Source organism: Mauremys reevesii, linkage group 15 (genome assembly GCF_016161935.1).
Source record: "Mauremys reevesii isolate NIE-2019 linkage group 15, ASM1616193v1, whole genome shotgun sequence".
NCBI classification, from domain to species: domain Eukaryota; kingdom Metazoa; phylum Chordata; order Testudines; family Geoemydidae; genus Mauremys; species Mauremys reevesii.
Genome location: NC_052637.1, coordinates 29526731 through 29539532, shown reverse-complemented (window position 1 = coordinate 29539532; position 12802 = coordinate 29526731). Strand labels below are relative to the sequence as shown.

Below are 12802 nucleotides of genomic sequence, written 5' to 3'. Positions count from 1 at the left end.
AGAAGGAGGAAGAAAAGTCCACTTGTCGAGACACACAGAGCCAGAAGCTGCTACAGCTCTGAAGTCAGTGCAGTTATTACTCTGACCTACACCCACGTAACAGCAGAATCTGGCCAGACAGACTTCAGTTACAGCCCAGCACCTACTTCTGCGCTGACAGACTGTAACAGCATCTCTACAGCCCTTTCTGCCCTCCCCCAAACGGCCCGTGTTTATTACACGCTACAGTCTGTGGCATGGACCAAGCACTGGAAATTGGTATTGATCTCCCATCCCAGCAAGAAGCATTCAGGGGCCTGTTGCACAAATTTGCCATGGGGATATGGAAAAGCAGAAGGAAAGGGCTAAATTCACCCCAGCAGGAAAGACCAGGTCTTTGCCCACGTACAAGCAGCCACAGCCCTGCAAGGACACAGGTGGGGACGCAATGGCTGCAGACTTCTAGCATCCACAGACACCAGTGGGAATGGAGGGCACTCAGCACTTGTCAGGAGACACTCAGACCTATTACCCCCCCGTCCTGATTTTTCACATTTGCTGTCTGGTCACCCTACCTCCACCTCACTCGTACCAAGTCTCCTTAATAACAAGAAACAGCATCTTTTGATCACCTGGCCAGAAATGTACCTAACTTGCCCTGTTAGAGGAAGACAGCCACAGTAGCCCAGCGAGCCACCAAAAGGCAAATTCTGTAGTAGCCCAAGTGTAACAGGCTGGCAGACGGTCTGTCGACACAGCACAGCTGTGCACAGCTGGGTAATGACAGCAGAGAAGACACGGCAGTGCAGGCTGGAGTGCGGAGGACATTACGTAGCCAGAGCCTGTGCTGGGCTGGTACTGCCCATGCTGCGCTGTCTTCACTACTAGCCGGATTCAAGCTCACTGGGTCAGGCTAGTGCTTGCCCAGCTTTTGCTATGCAGACAGACCCTACCGCTCACGAGTCACGCTAGTCAGCTTAACAAAGAGCAGGTTCCGGGGTGACTTGAGTACAGGCCATAACACCTACACACGGAACAAATATTTAACAATGGGCTCTTCAATCCAGCAGAAACGGGTCTAACACAAGTTGACACAAAGCACGTTCAGACGGGAAGTGAGGCATAAATGTTTTAACAGTGAGAGTAATTAACCACTGGACCAATTTACCAAGGGTGGGGGTGGATTCTCCATCCCTGACAATTTTTAAATCAAGACTGGATGTTTTGCTAAAAGACACGCTCCAGGAATTTGGGGGAAGTTCTCTGGCCTGTGCTGTACAGCTCAGCCTAGATGATCTCAGTGGTCCCTTCTGGCCTTAGAATCTATGACTCTGCTTAGGGGCGCAATGCTGCTCTCCAGAGCCATCCTGATGTTGGTGCAGAGGGCCCTGCAAAGAATTACTGCTATCTAGCCAGGGACCTGGAATGCCGGCATCACTGTAGTGTCCCAGAGTCTCCAAGTCATGCATGGATTTTATTCTCACACCACCCTGTGTGAGAAGGACATGTTATTCCCATTTTACAGATGAAGAACTGAGGCACCAGCTGGATGAACTGACTTGCCAGAAGTTCCGCAGGGAGTCTGTGGCAGAGCCAGAGATCAAACGCAGGTCTCCCAAATCCCAGTCCAGGCTCTATCCAACCTCTTCCCTGCTGAATCATTCGCTGATGAATCTTGTTAACCGCAGTCAGGACATGAGAGGGTTGGCATCTCTCTCTAGGTAGGAGCTAAGGTTTTGGACAGAGAGGCCATGCATCAAAAAATCTACGATCAGCCAACCTTGCAAGGAAAACTTAGGCTGAGTTTTGTCTAGTGGTGTCAGATGAGTTACCAAAAAAAGCCAAACTCCTAGAAATGGGGGAGAATTGGACCATATACAGAGTGGGCATATTCTGTTCAGAGGAGGGTGCTTAGTCCAAGACTATCCGATCTGCAGGTAGAACAGTGATCTGCAGGATTTCGTGCACTGGATTCAAAGTGGATGGCCGTGAGATAAGACCCAGCAAACATTAAAAATCCCTGGGAAGAGCTGCTCGTATTGCCACGCAGAAAACCTGGGCACAGAGACAGGTGACAACTTGCCACGCCACACACAGCTGGAAGGACAAAGCTTGGATGGTTAGCGCTGCTGATGGGACCCATGCAGAGCCATTGAGAAGAGAAAGCCGACCACTTGAAACCCTCGGGCAGCGCCGAGGCAAAACGCTGCAACGAGCGAGGCGCTGACAAATGACACCAAGTGGGCTTTTTTTTTTGTAGGCGAGTGAGCAATTATCTGGCCCGAATTTCCTGCTGGCAAAAATGGTCTGATTAGCAAGTACATAAACAGAGGGCATGCGTGAACACAAATGGTAAAGCAATGCCTGGCGCATGGCAGCCGGCCCAGGATTTTCTTTACGTCTTCAATGCAGAGAGAAAGCGAGAGCTGCATTCTCCCAGTGATGAAGCACATTTCCAGTCTCCATTAGCTTCCGTCTCCGGTCAAGGAGTCATCACGCGCTATTGGGCCAGTGCAGCCTCGCACAGTCCACATCACAAAAAGGAGAAAATGGGACCCAACGTCACGTACAGAATTAGAGCGAGAGAAAGCTGCTGTGATGTTGTTTTCTAGCATTGGCACATTTCCACTGCAACTGAAGATGCGACTGCAGCATGTGTAGACATACCCAAGCTGACTCGAATTACAATAGCTGTGAGCTGTGGGTATGATGGGATGTACAAGCCCTTGTGCATGGGCTCTACAAGGGATCCTGGGTATATATATTTGAGTAGCTAGCCCGTGCTGCCACAGCTTCATTGCTGTCATTCAAGCCAACTAGATCACAGCTAGATCAGGTGTCTCTACACGTGCCACAGTCACACCTCTGATTGCAGCGTAGACATACCCTTGCATACATTGGGAACATGCAGAATAGACAGAGCCGTGATAAAGAGTTAAAGTCCCATCTCAACAGAGCAGGACCTGAGCCACAAAATTCAGCTCTGGGTGTGAAATCTCTGTGATTTCAGGGGTGTTCAGGTCAACCCATTGTAGGAGACAGGTGGCAGCAAAGTTCAGATCTGGAGCGGGCTTTGGTTTGGGCCCATCTCTGCAAGTTATATTGTTCTCTCCTATGTATTGTGAGACAGAGTCGCCATTCTCCCAGCTGAAGGGCCAATGCTAAAGAGAACTGGACAGTGATTTGTCCAGCAACTGTGAGTTTCAGAGGCATTCTTCAGAACGGGAAGGATGCTAGCACTTTGGAGTGGATGAAATGAGGAAGTTTTGTGGACGAGTTGCTTTGCGAAAGTGTTCGCAGTTTCACACCCAGAACAGCTGGACTTTTCATGAAATTTTGCACCCTACATTTGCATGTCAAATATTTGCATCTTTTCAAAGGGTTTTTTAAATTATTATTTTCAAAGCCACTTCTGCGAACAAGAGCACAACTTCACTCAAAGCTTTGCCTATTTTTATTTTATTTTTTGGTCCCAGAAATAGCCTCCCGAAACAGGCGACCGTCAAAGAAAAATCCTACAAAACCTTCAATAAATGTTTTGCGTGTGCAAAAATAGACCTGTTTCTGATTCTGCAGTGAAACGTAGAGACACACACATTCTGACTGGTCTCAGTTATACTGCAAAAAGGTTGCACATCTCCATTAACAATATATTTCCTATTTTGCACATGTGATCTCTGCCTCCTTAGATTTCCAGTTCGGCGCTTTCTTAGACTATAGTTAATTACAGTAAGACCTCATCCACTGACCTCAACTTCCTTATCACCCTATTGGTGAACGATAAGACTAGCGAAGCACCAACTACATGGGGTCAGATCAGGGCCGGCACAACCCATTAGGTGACCACACTAACATTTGGGGGCGGCAACCGCACCTTCCGCTGCCTCTGTCGGGGGCAGCATTTTGGGGTGGGACCTTCCGCCACCTCTGTCGGGGACAGCATTTCGGGGGTGGGACCTTCTGCTGCCTCTGTCAGGGGCGGGACTTTCTGCCGTCTAGGACGGCAAAAAAGCTGGCGGCGCTGCTGGTCAGATTGGCAAAGATCTTGGGGTTTTTCGCCTTCCTCTGCAGCATGGGAAATGGGTCACTTGCAGGTTCTCAACCTATTTACAAGTGTGGGCTGCACACGCAGTGCGCTGTGTGTTACGTGGGCCGCATCCACACAATATATTATACAGGCGTGTCTCATCTTACATGCATTTAACATGCGCATTTAACATGCGCAAATTCAGCTTTGCACAGTCGGCAAAAAAAAAAAAAGAGAGAGAAAAATCATTGAAATACTGTACCTGTAGTGTGGGTGATTCTGCCCGCCATTACACTCAGTGTAATTTTGACTATACGCGATTTTCACTTTACGCGCTGACAGTGGAACATAACCCCAGCGTAAGATGAGACTCGCCTGTACTGCCTGAGGGTGTCACATGGGCCGCAGCTGTGTTGAGAACCACTGGACTAGATGATCATGATGGTCCTTTCTGGCCTTAAAGTCTCAGCAGGCTGCCGATAAGGCACCTCCTTCCCTATCCACCTCTCTCTCTGGCTCATGGGCCAGGTTGAGCCCTGTGGTAACTCCACTGTATTCCGCAGAGGGGCAATAAGGATGGCAGCAGAGAGCCCACTGAGCTTGTCACCTTTCCCCACCCCAACCCCTTGGGCCAACATCAACCTTGGCAAGGCTGCTGGCTTCAGAGGGTTCATCTGGTCGACAGCGTGGTGGTGGCTGGGTCTGCGCACGTATCCACACCTGGCTTCCCACCACCGATGTCTCCCCCTCCTGACCCTACACTAAAGTCTATAGGGCCACAGTCAAAGCCAATGCCTCCACACAGTGCACAAGGTCAGCATTTGTTATGGCCCTGGGTATCTCTCCAAGAACACCAAGTATGTTCACAGACCATTTAAAGAACTACTGTCCCCCAATTTCATCCCCTGACATTGGTTTGTCCCCACTAACATCTGACCTAGAGATTCTTCTGTGTCCTCCTCTCCTCCCACTGTAGGCCAGCGTGACAACTCACTTTTGGTTTACTCCCTCTGTAAACCACACAACAACCTCTCCCGCCCCGCAACACTGCCCACAATGAATGTCTCCCAAGTCCGGCAGGCTCCCAACGGCGGCTGACATTTAACACTCTGCTGCACTCACCGGCAACGCAGCAAACTCCAGTTTCCGAGAGGATCCCAGACATTTCATGGCTGTTTTTTAAATAAATAAATCCAGACACACAGAACCAAAGGAAAGAAAGCGGCAGGGGGAGCAAAAGCTTGTCTAGACTATTCTGCATCAAGTTGTCAGGCTTCTTTGTTAGCCTCCTTCCTGCTTCCATGTTAGGGATGAGCTATTTATCTTGTCTGTATTGGAAAGAGTTCATGAGCGTCCAACAGATACTGCTTAACACTTTGGCTTCTGCTGGTCCAAACCTGAATCCTAAATCCAATTCGCATAGATCGGGATTTAGGTATCAGCCACATCTGCCACAGTGCTGCCAGGACACCGGTGGGGAGGTGATGTCTGGATTTCTACTGTAAGCCAGTCCAGGGAAGGTATTTGTAAAGCCTTAAGGGGAAGGCTGCAGGAATGCACCCCACACCTGGCTTTCTTGGGTGGCGTGGAGCACATTCAATGGCAAAATGGCAGGGCTGCTCCATGATGGTCAGCAATATCATTGGGCGCACGTCATCATAGTGAACCGAACAAGCAACAGTCCTTGTGGTCATTGGATGGACTGCGGGTTTCATGGACAAAGGAACTCTGCGAAGCCACCCCCCCCATTCATTTCAGGATCCAGTTCAAAACCACCCTCCCTGTTTTTAAAACCCTTGTTCAGTCCTAGCTGTCTCTAACCTCCACGAGCCTCCCAATTACCGACGCCCCTAGGGAAATATTATTGACCCCATGGTGCAGATGGGGGATTAAATGACTTGCCAAGGTTACACTGGAAGTTTGTGGCGGAGACACAGAATCAAACCCAGGTCTCCAAAACCCATCCACGAGGCCTGCCTCTCACATGCCTCGCTTCTCTCCCAGTCCCACCACCCAGTCTCCCCATGCTCTGGGTCCGCCTACACAGCAAACGCTGAGCATGGGCTAGCCTGTCGGAGCTAGCTTGAATCCAGCTAGCGCAGGTAACAGCAGCAACGAAGACAGCTCAGCACAGGCAGCACAAGCCCAGCATAGACCTGGGTAGATACTTGGCTTGCCAGCCTATTCTTAAGCTCACGCTGCAATAGTTGAGTTGCTACTATTACCCGCGCTAGCTGGATTCAGGCTAGCTCAGACACAGCTTTTGCTGTGTAGACAGACACTCAGTGCAGGAGCCTTCTTCTCTGAATCGCCTGCTACCAGGAAGTGCCTTCCTGTATTGCTCCATTTTATTTCCAAATCCCATCTCAGAGCATCTCTTTTCCTTCTCCTCCTGCTCAGAGGCTGTAACTATTCACTCAGGAGAGCTCTGTAAAGAGTTTGGGGAGTCAATACTCTGTACGCTGAGAAAGCCCTGCAGAAGAACTCTCTGACCCTAAGAGCGGAACGAATCAAATTCACGGACCCAAACATCCCACACCACCTCACGGAAGTTCACACCGAACGTCAAACTTGGTGACTAGCTTGTAGCTCGAGAATGAGCCAAACCAAAACCCCAGCTCCAATCACGTGAAACCTTGAAGAAACGCGGCTCTAGAGCAACATTCTGCAGCTCAGGCCCATCGTTAATTAAGAGCAAACGATGTCGTTTCTTCAGTTGGAAATGCGGCATTAATTCTTTCCAAGCTGTTTGTTTACCCTCTCAGATGCTGTAAAGGCTATCTGATGTCAGGGTCTCTGCTACAAGGAAGCATGCACGGTGGGCAGTTTATAGGCTTTTACTGTACTCAGGAGGCTCGCTCGCAATCATTGCTGGAGGAAAAAAAATACACTGGGATTAAGGCTGAATTTTCATTCTTATGTTGGGGGGAAGGGTTTAGCTGTGGGACTCCCACTGATTTTAATAGACAGCTAAATCCTTGTGCAGCCCTTAACTCCCTCGCTGCTGCATGGCACTGGCAGCCCAACACCTCAAAGTGCAGCATCACAGGAGCGCTTTCCCTCCTCCGAATAGGTTCATTCGGCAAGAAGCAAGCAAAGTCTTTCCAAGCCATAATTATTTTGTTGAGTGCTTATATGAAAAGAGCCAGTACTGTAAGCTTGCTGGGGCTGGGGCTGTCTCTTTGCTCCCTATTTGTACAGTCCCTAGCACAGTGGGGTCCTGGGCTATGACTAGGGCACCTGGGTGCTACGATAATACAAATAACAAACAAACAAACAAATTAATAATAATAATAATACGGCTCCCAATGCAAAGAACCCCAAATATCTCACAAACATTTGCAGCTCTAATTGCGAGGGGCCACACAGTCTTTTAAATGCATGTTTATCTTTATAAATCAAAAGCTTCAGCGCTCTTTAAGCAAAAACAAGGAATTACTCCCCAGCATTCACAAGCAAGCCAACCACAACAAACCAGTCCTGGCAGGCCACCATTCATGAGTTTCTCTTCCACTTACCGAATGTGCAAGCAATGGAACAAAGAAACAAACAGCTCAAGGCTCAGCTCCACCTTTCATTTTCGTGCATTCAAAACAGTCAGAAAGAGGAAACTTTGTGGCTTTATAAATTCTGGCTATTATTTGAACGGAAAGCGTCTTAGCACAGCGTCTCCCATTCACTTGCACAGAGCGTACTGAGCACACGGCACACTGAGGGACTCTTGTGAGCAGAAGGCAAACAGCCCTCCAGCAACTTGGAAGAATAATTTCTGGAATGGACGAATACTGCACACAGCTGTACATTATCCCCACCAAAATATGTGCTCTCCTTTTTATTAAAAGGATATATCCTGCCACCAGAAGCCACTCATCTGCGGAATTAACTAAAATCCACTAACGATTAAAAAAAAATGTAATTTAAAGGGGAAGCTGAGTTTACTAGATAAAACACTCTAGCCACGGAAAGGAGGGTTTCCTGGCTAAGGCACTGAACCAGGACTCGGGAGATCTAGGTTCAATTCCCAACCCTGGCACAGACTCTAAGACCTTGGGCAAGTCACCTGATCTACCCTCTGCCTGAATTCCCTGTCTATAAAATGGGGATGATGGTTCTTTCTCCCACGCTTTGTCTGTCTCAGCTGTATGCAGGATCAGACCTTTAGATTGCAAACTCTTCGGGGCAGGAACTATCTTCTCACATGCCCAGCAGCACAATGGGGCCCTGACCTCAGCGGCTATTGTAGTATGAGTTGTGATAATATTATACATCACTTTAAATGGCCTTAAATAGAATGAAGACAAATAATCAAATGAGAAGCTAACATCTTGACAGGCCGATGCTAGGATGGAGGTCAAAATATCGCTGCCATTTCTGAGCATGGGGAGGCAGGGCCTTTCAAAGATGGTGAATGGTAAGGTCTATTTTTTTCCCCTTAGTTAAACAATGGATAAACTTAACTGTTGGATCATAAAACTCACCAGGCAACAACAACATCAGATGGTCCGGCTTTCCCATGCAGGCAAACAGCAGCTGCATTCTCTGCACCGTGGCCTGCATTAACAATGCATTGATCATGCTAATAAGTCACCATGTAGGCCCCAATTCAGCACAGCATTTAAGCATGTGCTGCAGTCCACAAATATTCTGCAAAGCCCCAAAGCACACACCTGACTTTAAGAACCCCTGTGCTTGACATTAGGTACGTGCTTAAGAGTTCTGCTGGATCAGGGGCAGAGGACTCAGCCCCTTTCAGAATCAAGCCCTAAGCTACCTGCCCCAGGGAGCCAACAGCAATGCTGGGAGCAGATCCCAAATCTCCCGCATACCAGGCTCCCGCCCTCACACACAGCCATCCTCTCTCCCTTGCACACCCAGAGCATGAGAGAGGGAAACCAGGTGTCCAGGTCAGCCTAGCTTGCTTGGACGGGTTCTCCTGCAGACTGCACAGCACACCCGCAGGCGCAGAGGGGACCCCAGCAGGAGCAGGCTGAAGAAGTGCTGGGGTCATGCTCAGGCTCTAACGCTGGCGGGTGAGGGAAGGCAACCGCGCTTCATGCGGACTAAGAGCTCCATGGGGGAGATAACATGAGCCTCCAGGGAATCTGACTGAGGCCCATGGCCAGCCTAATGCAAGGTCCCTTCTTCTGTTTACCTCCATCCACTCACCCTGTCCGGCTTGCTAGAGTGCCCCTGCCTCCTCCCCTACCCCGCCTGCTGCTGGAGCCGAGCAGTGTGGAGAGAGCGCGCTGCCCTCTGACTCTTGGGCCTGGTGGCAGGGCCGCAACCTTCCTTCGGCCTTTCCTACCTCACAGAGCCCCTCTGAGGTAGCAGTGTGGGGTTCCCCCCACGCCTCATTAGCGTCCACAATCTAGGCACTCACAAGCCCCCCAAGGGCTTCATTAGTAACCGAGCAGCAAAGGGTCTGACAACCTGGAATGCGGCTTTTGGGAGAGGCCCGGGACTTGACAGGAAGCCCCAACAAAAGGTTGTTTCAGTGTCTCAGAACATAGCCCATTGTAAACCACACACCTTAGGCTGCGTCCACACTACAGCTCGGGGTGCGATTCCCCTGCTCGCGTACACGGACTAGCTCCCACCGAGCTAGCGCAAGCAGGGGAGCCGCGGCAGCCGAGGTACAGTCGAGCTGGGCGAGGGCCAGAGCTGCCTGAAATCGGTGTGTGGGTGCTCAGCACAGCTCTGCCATGCCTCTGTCGCCGTTCTCGGTGCTACCGTGGCTACCCTGCTATTTATACTTCCACTAGCCCAAGGAGTGCTAGTGCGGATACATGTACACGAGCAGGGGAATCACATCCCCAGGGTAGTGGAGACGTAACCCTAGTCTACACTGGTTGAGTTAGACCCCCTCCCCTCCCCTCCCCAAGAGGTGGTTGGGCTCAACATGAGGAACAATGACATGCAACGAAAAATCTCAAGTTTGGGGCAGCTAGGAAAAGAACAGCTTCCATGTTCATCCTGAGCTGCCTGTTTCCATTGCTGCATTGTGGTAATTTGCCCTTCGAGCAAACATAGGCAAGGTGGCAAAAGCAAATCTCCAATGATTCGCCAGGTGGGACGAGTCAGATGTGTGTGTATTGGGATGCAAATGAAGAGCAACATCAGGGACCACCGGGATCATCATCTTCCTGTGTAACAGAGGCCTTAGGACTTCCCTGATGCGATTCCTGTTTGAACTCCAGCAGATCTAGTTCATGGTGTCGAGGGCTCAGACCTCCACGTCCTTAATAAAATCCGGATTTTACCTGCAAGTCTCTGAGGGAAGTCACAAATAGACAGGAACTAACTTAAATGCAGTATTTCTGGAGGACACAAGCACATTTATGCATTTACCATGTAAATCAGGAGTAAAGCCACCGAAGCCAAAGGGGTTATAGTGGGGTAAGTAAGAAGAAAATCAGTACCATGGACTTAGGAAAAAAAAAGTCTCCCACCTTTTCGGGTTACAGAGATGGAAAGCTGCGCTGACACAATTTACGTCACATGCAGAAACGCATCACGCGGCAAAGGTGGGCAGGAAGTGAAGGCAATTCACAAAGCAAGAAAGGGGCTGATGGAATCTCTGATCGCAGAACTTTCCACTCCAATCGTTAAAGCAATAACGATCCCGTCAAGGCAACAGGACCCAGCAAGGGTGACTCACATTAATATTACAGCCTGAAATTAACACGCCCCCATGATAAGAGTCAATATGGTAGAATGTGGTAAAGATTCTTCCTCTTCAGCCACAGAGTTGGAAAATATTTCTCTCTCATTTCCAAGTCAATTTGGGAAGTTAAAAAGCGATGAGACTATTTGTTTTTCAGCAATTACAAAGCAAAGTTCTCATATAAAATAATCCTTTGGCTTTACCCTTGCCAACCCTCATTTAAACATGCAGGTCCAAGCTGGTGCTTTATGTGCCACCCCACCCCCCATACTTCAGTATTTCTCCAGGAGGAAAACAAAGGGAACGCAGAAAGGCAACAGTTTGTCAGTCAATCTGCAATCGGATTTTCACGGGCCAAGTTTTCCAAGTGTCCGTGCAAATGATAAAATTCACACGCAAGGCCAATTACCGCGTGCAGCTCAAGGGCAAAACGGCAGCTGGGCTGTGGGTGTGGTCTCTAACCTCAGTATTTATATTCAACACCTGTGTGAGTAGTTCTCAACCTTTCCCCAGGCTGCCACCCCTTTTGCCAGGACCCCTCTCCCTGTTAAGAGTATGGGAAGAGCAGGGTGGTTGAGTTAAGAACCTTTGACTTAGGTAAATAGGGCTAGGGTGACCAGATGTCCCGATTTTATAGGGACAGTCCCGATTTTTGGGTCTTTTTCTTATATAGGATCGTATCATCCCCCACCCCTGTCCCGATTTTTCACACTTGCTGTCTGGTCACCCTAAATAGGGCTGATTAAGCTATAAGAATCAGTGTCTTTGCTGCCACTGAAGAATGGTGTTACCGGCAAAAGATGCTGGGTGACAACAATCAGACTCTTGCCCTTGGGAAAGAGTGTCTGCTTTACACACACTTCTGGGGGTGGAGAGAGGTACGGCATGCTCCCCTATATCCTTCACCAAACACACTAGGAGTCTGATTTTTGAATGCAGGGGCCTGAGAGAACATCACAAATCCAGCATCTGCACATGGACACTCACAGGACAGGCAATCACGGAAAATGCATGGATCCAGGTGGTGACCCGTCTAGAGTACTGAGATGGCCTAGTGAGGGCCCGGTGTTTGGAAATGGAGCCTCCTGTGTGCAGAGTGCAGACCTCAGCAGGGGTAGCCTGTGCCCCTCAGCCCGGCCCTTGGACAAACCAGTGAATGCTGACTGGCTGAGTCTGGGCCTCGTCACATGCACTAGGAGGGAAATTAAAGACGAGGCCATGGAAGCTATGGTAGGTGGAGCGGGTGCATGCACCGGCCTTTCCTGTCTTTGATGCCTGGACTCAAACAACAGCTCACGTCACAAGGGAGTGTGAGCTGGGTAGTCTCTGGTAGACGGCCTCATTTGCGTGCATCACAGCTCAGCGCCACTGGCAGCGTGTGTTCTCAAGAGAGCCGGCAAGGAACATTGCATACCCGCTTTGAGCTGCACTGGAATGGCTGCCTTGAGAAGCTCGTCAATTGCCCGCCTCCACTGGTGCTATAGGCATCTCCATTTTGTGAGTACAGTACTAGAGTCACCCACAGATTTAGAAGGCGAAATCCTGGGCCTGTTGAAATTAGTGGGATCTCACCCAGAAAGCAGAGCATCAGACAGACATCTTCTAATTGTAAGGATGGGTCTGAAACCACCCACCTCTATAATTCATGGCTGTCCCTTCCACACCTCTCTCTGTAATGGGCTAATCCAAACACCCCCACAAACTTTGGGAAGCTTGTATCCAGGGATCTGAATTTTGTAGCTCAGACCCAGATACCATGGCAATAGGCGTGGGATAAGAACTCAAACATAACAGATTTCTCGGTCCACCTGGCAATTCAAGCCCCGTGTCTCACAATATCAGGTTCCTCCCTAACTGCAAACCCAGCTGAATGAATTTCACTTTACCACTACAGGTCTGTTTCCCAGGAAGTTCAGGTCGCTGTTCTCTCCAAAGAGGTAGCCCTCCGGGTGCGTGGAGTCGAACTTCTCACCTCCCATGATGAAATGGCTGGCAAAGTAGCTCCCTAAAAAGGGTCAGAAGAAACAGAAGCTGTTAAATGCACTGAATGGCGCTGGAAAGTGAATTCAATAAACTGCTGAGCAATGGAATGATCCCAGCGATTTCCAATTCAGTCACATGCTACCACTTGG

At 49.5% G+C, this 12802-nt stretch overlaps 1 protein-coding gene across 4 annotated transcripts in view; it reads right to left on the bottom strand.

Moving 5' to 3' along the window:
• Positions 1–12802, bottom strand: part of RNF157 (ring finger protein 157) — a 123428-nt gene that overhangs the window by 94654 nt on the left and 15972 nt on the right. For all 4 annotated transcript variants that reach the window (XR_005588515.1, XM_039501944.1, XM_039501945.1 and 1 more), the window contains exon 2: positions 12557–12675. Coding sequence is in view for 3 of the 4 variants with exons in the window: in XM_039501944.1 (XP_039357878.1) it covers positions 12557–12675 (119 nt within the window). In the remaining variant the exon portion in view is untranslated. The remainder of the gene's footprint in view (positions 1–12556; positions 12676–12802) is intronic.